At 41.5% G+C, this 16,991-nt stretch overlaps 1 protein-coding gene across 12 annotated transcripts in view; it reads right to left on the minus strand.

Annotated features, from left to right (window-relative positions):
• Positions 1–405: 405 nt before the first annotated feature.
• POGZ (pogo transposable element derived with ZNF domain) overlaps positions 406–16,991 on the minus strand; it is a 50,622-nt gene continuing 34,036 nt past the window's right edge. For 6 of the 12 annotated variants that reach the window (XM_081308827.1, XM_081308834.1, XM_081308833.1 and 3 more), the window contains 9 exons: positions 10,132–10,232; positions 9,473–9,619; positions 5,955–6,089; positions 5,694–5,866; positions 5,374–5,514; positions 4,474–4,530; positions 4,164–4,276; positions 3,895–3,919; positions 406–3,554 (listed from right to left, as the gene is read on the minus strand). In XM_081308827.1, the coding sequence (XP_081164953.1) occupies positions 1,889–3,554; positions 3,895–3,919; positions 4,164–4,276; positions 4,474–4,530; positions 5,374–5,514; positions 5,694–5,866; positions 5,955–6,089; positions 9,473–9,619; positions 10,132–10,232 (2,558 nt within the window). In that variant the 3' untranslated portion in view covers positions 406–1,888. Of the gene's footprint in view, positions 3,555–3,894; positions 3,920–4,163; positions 4,277–4,473; positions 4,531–5,373; positions 5,515–5,672; positions 5,867–5,954; positions 6,090–9,472; positions 9,620–10,131; positions 10,233–16,991 lie in introns of all 12 variants that reach the window. The other 6 variants (XM_081308832.1, XM_081308835.1, XM_081308830.1 and 3 more) reach the window with 1 other exon arrangement.

A 16,991-nucleotide genomic window follows, 5' to 3' on the forward strand; every position in this document is an offset into this window, starting at 1 on the left:
TCTGCTAAGGCTGTGGCTGCTGCGGAGACTACCAAAGAGTAGGATTAGGTTGTAGACAGAAGTGACCATAGTCTTGAGCTTTCTCAAAGGCAGAGGGCTGTCAAAGTCCACAGTCTGTCAAAGTGGCATCAGGCAAAAAGCTGGGGAAGAGAAGCTCAGGTGGATCCTTAGTTCAGCTTCAGATGCCACGGGTCACAAAGCTGGCCAAGCTGTTCTGGAAGGGACTGCTCCAGTTCACTATATTATAGTGTGCTGGGGGTTAAAAAACAAAAACAGGGCAGGGAGAGAAATGGGTGGTAACAAATGTCACACCTGTCACCACCAGGCCCATCACATCTTGAGCATACCCCAGTCTGTGAAAGCCTTTTAACAGGGTCACCTAGAAAAAAAAGACAAGCTTATAAATCCATTTCCCCTCATTTTATTAAAGGTTCCACTTATGTACATTTTAAAGATGAACCATTTACAAGCTTGTGCAGGTTGCCTCCTTGGCTCACAGGAGGGAAACATTGCTGATAGCCTCAGGATGGACAGAAGAGTGGTGTAGATGTGGGAAAGGTGGACTTGGTTTTTTTGCTCCTTTTCTCTGTATGGTACAGTACATTTTGGTTTATAACCATGAGTACATAGTTTTTTGTTAAAAAAAAAAATCCCTCATGCAAATTGTAGAAAAAGATTTTCTTTCCTTGAAGCTGGCAGTGAAAAATAAAGATTCATGTCTGTTTCTTTGTGCACACCCCCACTGTTCTTCGTGTCAGAATTCTTCTCTAAGTATTAAGAGAAATGTGGGAAAGTCACAGGGTAAGCAGGATTTGCAACGTGGTTTTTTGTTGTTGTTGTTGTTGTTGTTGCTTTTTTAAAGTTCAACACTTAACATCTGCACAATGAGCTCCTGGCTGCAGGACCTGTGATCTTGAACAGGCCTGCTGTCCACTTAACAGGATGAAGTTCAACATGGCAAGGACTGCCCCAAGGGCTTGCAGGATGAAGACTCATAACCTGGGAATGGCTTCCACCCTAACATTGTTTGACCACCTCAGTACCTCGTTTGCTAATGACACATGTATGATCCTTTGTCCAGAGTGACCGTGTTAAGAATGGGGAAAGGGCCAAGGATCTCAAGTGCAAAAAATACTGTTTTTGTTGTGTTTCTGTTGTAGGAAGGGTGGTGAGAAAAAGACAAATCTATTCATCATTCTGGATGATTAAAGGTGGTCTCATGCATTTTTAAAGCCACAATTTTATATCTAGAGTTGCTGTAGAAACAACATCTCTGGAAAGAGAAGGAAAAGGAGAAGGAAGAGAGAGTTCAGTGGGATTTTTTTTCCATTTTCATTTTTATATAAAAGTGTTAAGACCACAATGAAAAAAGTTTCTTTTATCCATATATATATAAACCAGTTTGTGAGCTACATACTTTTGTCTTTCCCATCTTCAGAAATGTCCTCACATTGACAATGGTTATTAGATAGCATCATGCCCAAAGACATTGGCCACACAGTAAAACAAAAAACCCAGAAGTACTATGGTACAATTGAGGTAAAAGGGGAAACAAAACAATTTAACATTCGCCCATAAAGGATTTTTTTTCTTTTTCTTGATTTTTATCAGAAAAATACCAAACACAGTAATTTAAATAAAAAAAGTCACAAAAAACTTTAGCGGAAGTAAATGACCAATGGGCCAGCTCCTTGGCTCAGACGTGATCACTACTAGTTTTCTAATAATCCACAAATTCACAGGGATGTGTAAGTCAATGTTGGGGGGGAGTGGTGGCATAAAATTAAAAATATAAACCAAGTACCTCACCTGGTATGCCCCTTTCCCTAACCCTCTCCCCTCCCCCACTTCCCCACCCCCACTCCACAAGCGCAGAATACCCCAACACTCAAATCTCCATCAGATCTAGGTCAGCTTCTTCAAAGCCATAGAAAGACTCCGTCTCACTTTCCCCCTCAAAAAGCTGATGAAGGCTTTCGGGCTCAACTGTCTCTTCAGGAGACGACCTGGGCCGGGGAGTGGAAGCTGAGGGCTCCTCAGACTGTTCCCCGCTCAGCTTCAGCTGCTCCTCCAGGGAAGCAATGAGCTCCTCCTGCATGTCAGCATTGCGTGTAGGTGAGCTGATGTTGCCATCAGGGCCTGGCAAGACACTAGCCACAAGAAAGGACCTCTGAACTAGCTCAGGACAGTCCCCGATAACGCCTAGCACCTCAGCCAGCCAGACCAGCACCAGCTGAAGCAGGACATCAGAATCACACGCAGTGTCTGCCATCTCCCGAGCCTGCTCCTTCCACTTTTTGTGCAGGAAGTTCTTGACAGTTCGTTTGATGCACACATCTAATGGCTGGATTTTGGAACTACAGCCTGCTGGAACCACTGCAGGCAAGGTGCTCGAGGCACTAAGCATCGCCAGTACCTCCTCTGACAAGTGAGTGCGATGACAGTCCATCACCAGCATGCCTTTGCTGCGCTGGCAAGCTGTGTGCTTCTGCCACACTCGGGATGACCACAGCTCCATGATCTCGTCATCGCTATAGCCACCCTCCTTTGCCTCTAGCAGTATAGAGTCCGGCACCTTAGCAGGCTGAGCGATTTGTCCTCTGTAGAAAACCAGGGTGGGAAGGACAGTGCCATCTGCCAGAATGGCCAGCACTACATCACACCAAGGTTCCCCTGTGCCCACGGTCTGCAGGGCGTTTTCCTTTCGGTCGTCGCTGCTCAGCACCTCTGTATCCAGGAACAGGGAGATCTCATCGATAGCCACGATCATAGACAAGGGTAGGTCCTGGTTATGAATCTGCCGCTGTACAAACTCAATGAAGAGTCCTGCATTCTCTGCCACATCCTTTGGCAAGGCGTGGGCCACAGCTCGCCGGGCATGAGGAGTCAGGTGGTGTCGCAGCATGAAACGCACAGCCCACTCATAGGAGATCTTAAACCCCCCCTCCAAAGAACGCCCTATTTTGGTGGCTTTCTGAAACAAGGTCTCCTCATTCACGGGCAGCTGCTGCTCTCGCTGGGTCAGGACCCACTCGGCCAGTTTCTCTTCTGCCTCAAAGCTTAGATATTTGCCCTCTAGATTCTCCCCCTGGGAGGCCTGGAAACGACGAAGCCAACGCCGGATGCGTCGCTGGGGATTTCGGAAGTGTTCGGCGGCCTGTTCTGTATTGCAGCAAAGGGCAAAAAGGACTACCCGAAGCTTCTTCACGGAAAGTTGCTCCTTCTTGCCAACCCCATTGCCTCCGCCACCTGACGCTGGCTCAGGTTCCTGGATGACTGGGCTCCCTTCGTCCTGGTCATCAACATTCAGACATTCAGCCCCCTCTGGGGCCAAGGGTGGGAGGGCTAAAGGCTGAGGGTGAGTGGGAGTTGGTGGTGGGGTTGCAGTGGAGGCTGGAGATGGGAGTGCCTGGGCCACAGGGATGGGCAGCTCTTCGGGCTCAGCTGGGGCAGGCCCAGGTTTCACAGTGGCAGCTTTATTAGGAGGGAAGGAAGGAGGAGGGTACATATTCTTCAAATTCCGGTCATGCACTCGGTCCCGAGTCTGCCCATGCCTAAGGGCATGGGGTTGGGGAGCAAAGAAAGAAGGAGAAAGATCGATTAAACTAAGAAATTTAAATGACAACCATAGTGAACATACTGTAAAACTAAAATTAAATCATGAAGTAAAGAGTTTTTGTGGGGCTGGGGATGTGGCTCAAGCGGCATGCGGCCTGGGTTCGATCCTCAGCACCACATACAAACTAAGATGTTGTGCCTGCCGAAAACTAAAAAATAAATATTAAAAAATTCTCTCTCTCTCTCTTAAAAACAAAAACAACCACAACAAAAAAACAAAAACAAAAAAAACCTCACTCTCTCTCTTAAAAAAAAAAAAAAAAGAGTTTTTGTTACCTTAAGTGAGATATCCAGGTGAGCCCTGGGGGAAATGAAACAATAAAAAAAGGTTAGCTCAGTGAAGGAAGAAGTCCTCCAAAGACAGTGACCTGGGCTTTCAACCACTACCCACACAGACACTCCTCAGAGTGTGCACTCAGTGGTAGGAACTGGAGGTCAGAGGCTCTTAACTTGGTGCGCTGTATCTGAACCTCGAGTGGGCGAGGACGGCACTCGCACTCTGGCCTCACTCAGTCTGCCTGGGGTCGCCCACATTGCCCACTCACCACGGGGCATGATGCTGCTGGATCTGTGAGAGGGATTGAACACCAAATGCTTGGCCATGGCGTCTCCCACGGAGGTGACAAAGGTGCATGAAGTGCAGGCCAGCTTGATTCCACTAAGAAAATAAGAGTCAAGAGCATGTGAGACAAAGACAGCAGTGACACTAGAGAAATTCAAACTCTGAGGCTTAGTAAAGGAGAGTCCCTATCCTCTCCTCTCTCAAATTCATTCACATAACCACCCGCAAAATAATTAAAAGGATCTAATATAAAAATGTGAAAAATTAAAGAGTACCATTAAATTTTTCATTACCTCACAGAATTTTTAAACAAAGCCAAGTACTTGGGGCTCTTCCGTGGAACATGATTGCTGAGAAAGATAAAAAAGTGACATAAGTTACGGAGTTCTGCCAGCTAAACTAGAGGTCGTCAGCCAATGACACTGTCCCACAAAACCAATGCCTCTTTAATCCCTCCCAATCCCAATCCAATCCAGTTTTCCTATCACCATGCTTTTTAAATTTTAGTAATGTGTATGAAATCACTTGAGGGCTTTTTATAACTGACATTTCAATTTATTTTTATTTTTATTTATTTTTTAAAGATATTTTTTAGTTGTAGATGAACACAATACCTTTATTTATTTTTATATGGTACTGAGGATTGAACCAAGCACCTCACACATGGGAGGAGGGCACTCTACCACTGAGCCACAACCCCAGCCCCACATTTCAATTTAGTAGGTCTAGGGTAGAGCTGGAGTTAGCATTTCTTTTTCTTTTTTTTTTTGGCACCAGGGATTGAACCCAGTGGTGCTTAACCACTGAGCCAGCCAGCCCTTTTAAATTTTTTATTTTGAAGCAGGGTCTCACTAAGTTGCTGAGACTGGCCTTGAATGTGCAATCCTCCTGCCTCAGCTTCCCAAGTCTCTTGAGATTTCAGGCCTGTGCCACCACATCTGGCTACAGAGTCCGCATTTCTAACAGGCTCACACCTAACACTGCTAATCCTTCAACCACACTCTGCAAGGCTGTAGGAAAGTGAGCACAGACCACCAAAGCCAAGTGATTATGGGTTTGGCTCCACCCTGCTAGGAGAGCTGGGCAAACAGCTGTAACAGTTGAGGGAGGAAACAAACTAGAAGGGAGAGAATGAAGAGAGTTCTAGAGAATCTGAACTCCCAAGTAGGATGACTAGTTTAGTCATGACTTACTTGATCATGTGGTTGGCATAAGCTCGAGAACAACAGGTACTATAGCGACACAGAGAGCAGTGTACATAAGTAGGGAAATGATTAGGGAAATCTGGGATCTCAAAGCTGCACTCCAGGCACGTCTGCCGGCCCATGACGCTCCTGTGGAGAAACAAACAAAAAACAAGGAAAATTCTCTTTCTGCCTCAAGTATCCCCAAACTTTAGGGTTTTGGACAACTAATCCTGCAAAAGGCTATCCAATTACACTGGCTAGCAGGAATAATCCAGCCCACACAGCGTCCCCCCACGGCCCCCCACCATTTAGAAGAAGGCGCTGACATTTTCCTAACGGCTCTCTTCTGGATGTTGCGCTGGACAGGGGGGTAAAGGAAGACAGGCAGAGGGTCAGCTGAGGTCGTCAGTGGGGCTCCCTCCTGCAAGGCGCTGGAAGGTGTATCATTGGAGGCTACAGGAACAGTTCGTGGCTGCCCTCGGGAAGCCCGGATTGTCACCTAAGAATCAAGTGAAGGAATAATTAGGTACCAAGCATGGTAAACCTCAGAACACTGAAAATCTCTATTCCTCTTCTCCCCGCTTTACCTTGGTGCCTGGTTTCAAGCCCTCCAGCTGCTTGGGTTTCCGGAAGGTTTTATGGTGCTGAAGCTTATGTTCAATTTTGTCCTTTGCAAAGAGGAACTGAAGCCGGCATTTGTTGCAGTGATAAACATTTCTTTTCTAAAGGGGGGAATAAAGAGAGACAAGAATCCCTTAAAGGTTCCCAGTGAATTTTCTCCTCTCAGAAGGTAGATCAATGCCGACCACCACTCTTCCCATCTTTCTGTTGATAATTTAATAAGAAAGAAATACACAAGAAAACCTACCACTGAGAATCACCATCTCTCACACTGCTCAAGGAAGAGGGAGTAAAGGGCAGGGCAAGCAGGTCCTCAGGCCACCCCTTTGGGACTTGTAACAGTTACATAAAGCTTCACTTGCCCCTATTCTTTCTTTACATTGCACACAGTGCTACCTAATCCTGGACAGTCATCTTTTTGATTGTTTTAAAAAAGATAAAATGCACATGGTAAGTAATCAAGCAAACAAGTAAAAACTACATTTATTCTTGCAATCTTGCATGTTATATGGTTGCATCTGACTCTGACCCTTAGTCCCATCCACAGAAAGAGCACGTTACCAGTTTCCTGAGCATCTTTTCATGGACAGTCTATGCATATAACCATTTGACATACATTCAAATCTGATCACCACTTTATTTACCATTTGACATACATTCAAATCTGATCACCACTATTATTTACTTATTAACACAAATGACAATACTTGTCTATATCTTGCTGTTTTTCCTTTTCTAAAAAAATGTTTTTATTAGTTATCGATGGACCTTTATTTATTAGCTTATATGCAATACCGAGAATCAAACCCAGTGCCTCACACATGGTAGGCAAATGCTCTAGCACTGAGCCACAACCCCAGACCTTGCTTGTTTTCCTCTTAACACATCAATATATACAGATATACTTCCTTTGTGGGACCATTTTGAAGATTCAATCTGGCTGGTACTTAGGTCCTTCAAAACTAGAATTCTTGTCTATGATTTTCTTTGCTAGGATACAAGGAAATGTAACATTAAACTGAGTTACAAGTGACAATTTCCATGCCCCTGTTTGGAAATACATTTGTGGTGAATTATTAGCAGTCACTATTGTGCAAAGGAGGAGCATGAGAGAAGAGGGGTGCTTACAAATAACAGTGTGCACATGTCTCTGTGCACATATGTGTGAACACTGTGCACACATGTACCCATTTTGTTCTCAATTTTGTATCATTTCTTATGTACCTTTGCTCTTCCTATAGATCTTTTCTTTTTTTGGTACTGGGGATTGAATTCAGGGGTGCTTTACCACTAAACTATATGCCCAGCCCATCTTCTTTTTTATTTTGAGATAGGATCTCGCCAAATTGCTTAGCATGGCTCTTTTCTTGTAGCATTTTAAAACAAGGTCTCTTCTACTCCATCTTATAAAATACTACAAAAGCAACATCACAAAATTCTTCCCTGCTGCTCCCTTTTGTCTGTCTTCTACCCTCTGTTCTACCCTTCATAAACAAACTTCTTTAAACAAGTTGTCTGTTTCCTTCCCTCTTTCATTTCTCTTGCTAAAAATCGGACTTCCACCCTATCAGCCAACAAAATGATTCTTGTCAATGTTGCTAAATTAAAAGTCTACCTCCAAGTTTCTACCTTACTTGACACCTCCTTGCAACATGTGACATTTTAAATAAATTATTTTCTAGTTGTAGTTGGACACAATACCTTTATTTGGTTTATTTATTTTTATGTAATGCTGAGGATTGAACCCAGGGCCTCACACGTGTGAGGCAAGTGCTCTACTGCTGAGCCACAACCCTAGCCCCACATGTGACATTTTGGTCACACTCTTTTCAAAGCACTTCATTCTCCTCAGCTTCCTCAACACCAATACTCTTCTGGTTTTCCTAAACTATGGCACTGGCTTTGTAGATAGAGACTATGAAGGATCCTAAGCCTTTATCTTATTCTCCACAGTGCTGGAGAGCTCATGACAAGTAAGTTTAAAATCTATTGAACTTACATAATAACGATCTACAAGTATCTTTTCAACAACTCAAAACTTTTCTTCCAGAATTCAGACCTATTATTCAATAGTATACTTGATGTTCACAAACAATAACTCAGAATATCCAAACTCATAATCTTCTTTTGGGAAGATTTATGAAACTATTTCTTTGGGGAAGAAGACTATGAATTTGGATAGATTCTTCCCAACTTTCTCCATTGTTTGCATCTCTGTAAAGAACCCAGGGAGGGGCACTCAACTACTGAACCAACTACTGAACCACATCCCCAGCCCATTTTATTTTTGAGACAGTGTCTCACTAAGTTCTAGGGGGCCTCACTAAGTTACTGAGGTTGGCTTTGAACTTGCGATACTCTTGCCTCAGCCGTTGGTGCCACTGGGATTACAGGTGTGCACCACCGGGCCTGGCTAAACACTATGGAATCATAAACATCATATATATCAACTTTATCCTTTTTTTCATTTCAAAAGTCAACTGCTGGGGCTGGGGATGTGGCTCAAGCGATAGCGCGCTCGCCTGGCATGCGTGCGGCCCGGGTTCAGTCCTCAGCACCACATACCAACAAAGATGTTGTGTCCGCCGAATACTAAAAAATAAATATTAATATCTCTCTGTCTCTCTCTCTTTAAAAAAAAAAAAAAAGTCAACTGCTGCCAGGCATGTTAGTACACGCCTGTAATCCCAGCAACTCAGAACACTTGACACAGGAGGATCAAGGGTTCAAAGCCAGCCTCAGACCAGCAAGGCACTAAGCAACTCAGCAAGACCTGGCTCTAAATAAAATATAAAAAGGGCTGGGGATGTGGCTCAATCCCTGGTACCAAAAAAAAAAAAAAAAAAAAAAAAAATCAACAGCCATTATCATTTCTCATTTAACTACTGCAAAAGCCTTCTGGCTAGTATTGTTAACTCTGGTTTTAATCTCCTTTAATCTATTCTCCTTAAGGCAGCCAGTCCACAATCTTAACTAAAAGCAAATCTGAACACACCACTCCAGTGCTTATACCCTTCCAATGTCTTCCCAGTAATTCCTATTCATGGTTTACAGGGTCCCCTCACCATGTGTCTCTACCTTCTCACCCCCACACTGTAACTCTGTTATCTACAAGGAACATCTCTCAGTTTCCTGAGTCGCCATGGTCTTGATCACATCCATGTTCTCCTGTCCTACTCTGTCTGGCTCCTCCAGATTCACCCCTCAGGTTGAATACCTCTTTTTGGAAGCCTCACAAGGCTCCCTAACAGGAATGTGCATTTCTGCACCCTGCACAATCCCCAACATGACACCTGTACTTGACTGTGTGTTTTGTTTACCACTGAAATCTCTACCGCCCACCCTAGGTACATGGCCATACCTGAAATTTCCATGATTTTTTTTTTTTTAAACAAACACACATATATTATCTGCCTAGATCAACCCCGGCCCCCGCATCCACAAATGAAGCAAGTGAAGACAAGGGGTGCATGGTGCTGGATACCTGGTGCCTCATGTAATGTTGCTGGAACGCATTGCCATTTTTGAAGACCTTCAGGCAATAAGGGCAGAGCAGATGCCGTGTATCCTCGTGGATCATCCGAAAATGGACATCTACCTCAGAGTAGAGTGAGGAGCGATACTGACACACCTGAAACACAAGAGAGGAAAAATGAGGCTAAAAGTGAACAACTGTGGCCTTAAAAAGGTGGCAACCAAAATTTTTAAATTGGGGGGGGGTTTGCCCTATTTGTGTAGAAATTATTTTTCTGAATTTGTAATGCAGATAGATCTACGTGATTAATTTTAAATTTAGCTGGGACTAAAGATAAAATTAAAGAAGGCCAAGGAAGTCTGAGATTGATCCATTTTCTATAATTAAGGAATAAAGCCTTCTCTGTCCATCTCCAAGGGGCAAATCCAGGCGTTCTTTCAGTATATGCACATGTTCTTTGGCTGGGTAAATATTACACTTGTCATTATGTTCTTTTGTTTTTATCCTACAAATTTCTTTTCTTTACTGAAGAAAGAAAGTTATTATCTATACTTCTTCAGTGTTGGAAACTGAATGTTTGCAGCCATATTCCACACTATTCATCAGTGAATTCTTTGTATTCAATCTGAGAGCCAAATAGCTAAAATGCCTGGAGAAAAAGGCAATACCTGGCAAACATAAGGCATCTCCCCAGGCTTATGTGTATCCTTCATATGCTGGAGAAACAAAGGCTCACTTTCAAATGCCCACTCACAGATCTTGCACTTGGCTGTAAACAAACAAACAGAAACAAAAACAATCAATAAATGCACCTGAAAATCAGACCAAAAGTCCTCATTATCTTTTTTCTGACACATCTTTGACCATCAGTAAATCATGGTTTCCTTCTATTCTTTCTTTAAAATGGTTATGTCTCTGGGGTAAGGAGGGGGAATAGAAAGACTGTGGTGTGAATCAGACATAACTCTCCTATGTTCACACATGAATACAAAACCCGTGAAACTCCATATCATGTACAACCACAAGAATGGAAGTTATATTCCATGTTTGTATGATGTCAAAATATATTCTACTGTCATATATAACTAAAAATAATAATTTAAAAAAATGGTTCTGTCTTAAGCCAATCCCAGAACACCAAAGGTTGAATGTTCTCTCTGATACTCTGATATATGGATGCTAAGACATAATAAGGGGGGGGGGGCAGGAGTTCACTGGATTAAACAAAGGAGAAGGAAGGGGAGGAAGTGAACAGGATTGGGAAAGACTAAAATGAATCTAATATCACTTTCCTATGTTCATATATGAATACACTACATCATGTACAGCCACAAGAATGGGATCCTAATTAGAATAACGTACTCTACACAAGTATATCTAAAAAGAACAAATTTTTTAAAAAGGAAAAAAATAAAAACAGGAAAAAACATTTTTTAAAATGGTTCTGTCTTAAAATTTGTGGTGCTGGTAACAACTAACCTATGTCTCTAGCTCAGATTTCTTACCAAAGTTCCATTTTAGATTTTAAGCTATGTCCATTTTAAATTGTCTACTTTCAACTCTAGCTTAATTCAGCATTGTTCTGTTTCCTCCTCTCACTTCCTCATCTCTATCTCAAAAGTCAAGTACCATCTCAGACTCCCATTTTCTGTTACCAATATTTCAAAATGCATCTAGGAATTGCCACCTCTCTGTTATTATAGACAAAAACTGATGGAGGCCCACATGACTCTCTCTCCAATAAATATATAGTATCACCATGGACAGAAGAACTATTTTAAGATACTATATGACTTTACTCTGCTTTAGGACAACAATTATCTCTTATGAATAATTCAACAAACACCTACTGAACACCTAAATACAAAATAAGAATTTGCTTTCAATGTCAATCACTAATGAATATTCTTACCTTGTTATAAGAGTTATCATTTCTTTTCCAATATTAATACATTCAAGATAATTATATTTTGAAATAGGGTAGGTATGGTACTGAGTGCCTATAATCAACTTGGGAGGCTGAGGTAAGATAACTGTGACTTTAAGGCCAGCCTCAGCAACTTAGCAAGGCCCTAAGCAACTTAGTTGAGACCCTATCTCAAAACAAACAAACAAACAAACAAAAAAAAAAAAGAAAAAGAAAAAAAGGGAAGAAAGAAATAGGCTTTTTGTCAAGCTTGAGGATGCAATTCTAAACTTTTTTTTTTTTAGTATGTTTTTTTTTTTTAAGAGAGAGTGAGAGAGGGAGAGAGAGAGAGAATTTTAATATTTATTTTTTAGTTATCGGTGGACACAACATCTTTGTTTGTATGTGGTGCTGAGGATCGAACCTGGGCGGCAGGCATGCCAGGCGAGCGTGCTACAGCTTGAGCCACATCCCCAGCTCAATTCTAAACTTTTGACAAAAAATTTTAACTGTTTTATTTTTTGAATTATACATATGGCCAAAAGGGGGGTTATTTGTGTTTTTTTTAATTTTCACTGGAATTATTTTTTAAGTTTTTGCAAACATGGAAACTGTAAATTTCAGCTTTAAGCATTTTCTGGACTAACTGTTCCACTCCTGAAAATGAATAATATTGAAGTAATTCTTGTATTTTATTTAGAGACAGGGTCTCACTGAGTTGCTTAACACCTCTCCATTGCTGAGGCTGGCTTTGAACTCGCAATCCTCCTGACTCAGCCTCCCAAGCCACTGCGCCTGGCCTTGAAATAATTCTAAGTAAAACAAACAAAAGCCAGGGATTCTTAATCTGGGGTCCATGAAATAAGGCTCCAGGAACCCAGATATCTTCTGAAATTATTTGAAAGAGTAGAATGTCTGTTTTTCTAAGAGGGTTCATAGATTTTGTGTTTATTCTCAAAGGTATCTGCAGTCTATTTCAAACTACTGCCTAGAGATTTATTAGTTATGAGGACAGAGATAAATAAGAAATTCTGCCTTAAGGAAAAGAGAAATGGCGATAAGTCACATAAACTAGATTTTTTAAGAATGGGAGTGTGTCTGTGAAACAAAGGAGTCTAGAGAAACAGAGGAAAGACATATAGGCGTGAAGTTCAGGATATGTTTGGGAAAGTTAACTAAAAGCATCACACACACCACGTTTTCTCCTAACTCTAATTTGTTTATTTCCTTCAGTCCCCCCCCCCACCCCCAGAACACCTTCAAGCATTGGTGCTTTCCAACCTTCTGCCAGGCCTTTCGGATTGGATGTTGTCCTTGGGCAATCTCCTTCAACCCTGAAGGCTTTTCCTCCAACCTACACATCAGGCCTATTGCCACAGCTATCACACAACATCAATAATAAAAACAATATTTACTAATGCGATTTCTCGTGTATAAGCACCATGCTGGGATTTCCATGTATTATTCACACTAAGAAAACAAGTGAAATATAAGGGAGACAGGAACTTAAGACATAAGAGGATCCAACAGATCTTTAGGAACCTAACATATAAGTTTTACAGAAGGAGCAAATGTGGAAAAAGATTCAAGAATGAAAATGGCCAGGACAGTGGTATGCCAGTGACTCAGGAGGCCAAGGCAGGAGGATCCCACATTCCAAGCCAGCCTCAGCAACTTAGCAAGACTCTGTCTCTAAATAAAATATAAAAAAGGGGCTGCAGACATGGCTCAGTGGTTAAGCACCCCTGGGTTCAATCCTCAAAAAAAAAAAAAAAGGATGATGAGGCTGGCCTTGAATTTGTAATCCTCCTGCCTCAGCCTTCTGAACTGCTGGGATTATAGGTGTGCACCACCACATCTGGCTCCCCTGTGGCTTTCTAAGGCTCCTGTGAACCCCACCCTGATTCCATGCAGTCTGTGAGTTTATGAATCAGTTCTCCCTTATGACTCCATCTGCATGGGTACCTTCTGTTGACACCTGACCTGGTTCAGCCATGTTTAAATCATCCCTCCCTCAATGGTAACCACTTCCTCATCTACTGTTCTTTTTCTACCAACAAATTTTTTTGGAAAGATTAGAAGACTAACCTAAGTTGCCTTTGATGGATGCTAAGAGATGGGAGTAATGATGCCAGGAGGAATAACATTAGAATCTTTGGGAGAAAAAAAAAAAGCAACTTAGGTTAGCCAGGACAGAAAACAAGCATAAAGATAAAGATCAGCCCTAACCAGTTTTTGAATTATGAACCCCTTTGAGACTAATAAAAGCCATGTAACCCCTCCCCTGAAGAATGCACACACATTCAAAGTGTGCATATGATTTCAAGGGGTTCACAGTACATCCAACAGACAAGCAGGTTGAGTTCTTTATGTTAGATATAAATTTAAAAACTATGGCCTGGGGATATAGCTCAGTGGTAAAGTGCTTGCACAAGATCTTGCGATCAATGCCCGACACCAAACACACACACAACTATTAAATAGCACCAAGCAAATTGTGAAAGAACTCAAGAGCCACACAGTTTCCTTACAGTCCTGCCTGTAACAGGGTACCCCGCTGTATGCCTGTAATCCCAGCTTGGGGAGGCTGAGGTGGGAGGATTGCAAGTTGGTCAGCCTGGACAATTTAGGGGAAACCCTATATTAAAATAAAAAAGAAGCTTTATGCAGTTGCAGTACTGTAGCCAATGAAGTTTATCTGAGGTGGGATTACTGCTAACTAGAAACTTTTCTTAAAATAAAAAAATGAATGCGGCTGAGGTTATGGCTCAGTGGTAGAGCGCTAGCCTCACATGTGCAAGGCCCTGGGTTCGATCCTCAGCACCACATAAAGATAAATAAATAAAGTTATTAAAAAATAAAAAGAAGGGGCTGGGGTTGTGGATCAGAGATAAAGCGCTCACCTAGCATGTGCGAGGCCCTGGGTTAGAACCTCCTCAACACATTTAAATAAAGAAAATAAAGATATTGTGTCTAACTACAACTAAATAAATAAATATTAAAAGACAGAAAGAAAGAAAATGGTTGGGGATATAGTTCAGTGGTAGAGTGTCCCTGGGTTCGATCCCCAGTATCACAGTAAACAAAAAGAACTGGTAGATGCTTTGGAAAGGTATTTATCTGTTAGGATCACAAGGGTTTTTTTGGTTTGTTTTTGTTGGTGATACTTCTGATCAAACCCAGGGGTGCTCTACCATTGAACCACACACACACACCTTTATTTTTATCTTGAGATAGGGTCTTAGGAAGTTGCTGAGACTGAGTTTGAATTTGTGATCCTTCCGCTTCAGCCTCCCAAGTTGCTGGGATTACGGGGTGCACCACTTACTAACACGTTTTTTTTTAGATGTTGATGGACCTTTATTTTATTCATTTATTTATTTGTGGTGCTAAGAATCAAACCCAGGGGCTGGGGATGTGGCTCAAGCGGTAGCGCGCTCGCCTGGCGTGCGTGCGGCCCGGGTTCGATCCTCAGCACCACATACAAACAAAGATGTTGTGTCCGCCGAGAACTAAGAAAAAATAAATAAATATTAAAATTCTCTCTCTCTCTCTCTGTCCCCCTCTCTCTCTAAAAAAAAAAAAAAAAAAAAAAAAAAAAGAATCAAACCCAGTGCTTTGCACATGCTAGGCAAGCACTCTACCACTGAGCCACAACCCTAGACCCAATTTAAGTTTTTAATCAGTACAAAATTTTAAGTCATAAGACACTCAAAAATAAAGTCAGGGATAACACAAGTAGGAAGCCAAGAGAAAAACATCAAGAAAGAGTCTGCACTGTTTTATTGTTCCCATAGAGAATTCATACATAAATGGAATGACAAAAACCTACTCAATAGACTCTAAAAATGAGCTAGGAACCTGAGATGGAACTTGGTAGCAGAGTACAGGCCTAGCATTCATAAGGTGCTAGGTTCAATCCCCAGCAACACCACACATATTTTCACACACGCGCACACACACACGCACCATGCATGCACAGCATGTGTTTTCACTGGGAGGTGTGTAAATGAGGTATTCTGGCTTCACATCATTGAAAGTGAAGAATTTTGGTGGTAAAGTAGATCAGGCTGGCTATCCTCTGGCATCATACTACGGTGTCATAATGACTGATTCTGTCCACCCCCAAATGATTAGTCTTCAAAGTTCCACTATTCAACATGGAAGCCACCAGCAACATGAAGCTAGTGAACACTCGAAATGTGATAAACCCAAATTGAGACCTATATTTCAAAATCCTATATTCTGATGGAAAAAAAGAATCCTTATATTAACTTTACCTTTTTAAGAAACTTTACTTAAAATGACTACTTAAAAAAAAATCACAATTCTGTACATGAGTTAAATTATATTTCTACTGACAAGGTTACTTCATGGTGATCCCACTTCTCTCACTAAAACCTGTTTAGGAATAGGCCTGTGGCCTAATTATGTCTAAGGGGATATAAAAGAAAAACAATATCCTACTCATATAAAACAGATTCAAGAAAGACAGAGGAAGATGTGGCCCCTTTTGGGTCTAGACAAGTCTGTGTCTGGTTGTAGTACCCGAGACTAACACAGCCAGAGATGAGATGAGAAGCAGTGAGGCAGTGAATTTCTGGAGCTGAAGCCTACCTTATCTCTAGATCTGTTAAGTAACATATAGATGTCCTTGTTGTTTAATTCATCTTTAGTCAAAATTTTATTTGCAGCAAATGCATTTAGATAATCAACATATTTTTGTCTTAATGCTTTTAATCATGATGTTTCAATTAACCAAAAGCTTTTTTCAGTAATTCCCATCTGTCTAAATTCTTCTTATAGAAACCCTACAAGTTTAACCACCACTCTCTGTGAACCCTGGCCACAAGATGTTTTTCTTCTCTGAATTATCTCATTTATCCTTCGTATCAAAAAACGCATGTTTATAATATATTGTCTTATAACATTTTCCTATACACACATAATATTTGTCTTTTCAACAAAACTGGGAATCCCTTGAAGACATTAGAAATATTCTGAAGATGAGGCTCAAATTCTCAAAAGGTTAACCTACTACAAGTGCATATTCTTTTTTTTTTTTAAGAGAGAGGAGAAAGAGAGAGAGATAATTTTTTAAATATTTATTTTTAAATTTTTTTTTCAGCAGACACAACATCTTTGTTGGTATGTGGTGCTGAGGATCGAACCCGGGCCGCACGCATGCCAGGCAAGCGCGCTACCGCTTGAGCCACATCCCCAGCCCACAAGTGCATATTCTTCAGCAAATGGCTTAATTCCCCTGAGCTCATGTTTAGCCTTGTGTATCCCCTTCTATAAGATGTACAAAGTAGGGCTGAGGTTGTGGCTCAGTGGTAGAGCACTTCCCTAGCATGTGTGAGGCCCTGGGTTTGATTCAGTTGTACATTGACAACTGAAAAAATACTAAAAAGAAAAAAAAAAAAGATGTACCATGTAGATAACATTCCAGCTTACCATATATTTTACTGAAAACAGTCCTCTTTTTTTTTTTTAACATTTATTTCTTAGTTTTAGGTGGACACAATGTCTTTATGTGGTGCTGAGGATCAAACCCAATGCCTCATGCATACTAGGCAAGCACTCTCCCGCTGAGCCACAACTCCAGCCCCCTGAAAAGTC

The sequence above is a fragment of the Spermophilus citellus genome (assembly GCF_964194105.1).
Source record: "Spermophilus citellus genome assembly, chromosome: 9".
NCBI classification, from domain to species: domain Eukaryota; kingdom Metazoa; phylum Chordata; class Mammalia; order Rodentia; family Sciuridae; genus Spermophilus; species Spermophilus citellus.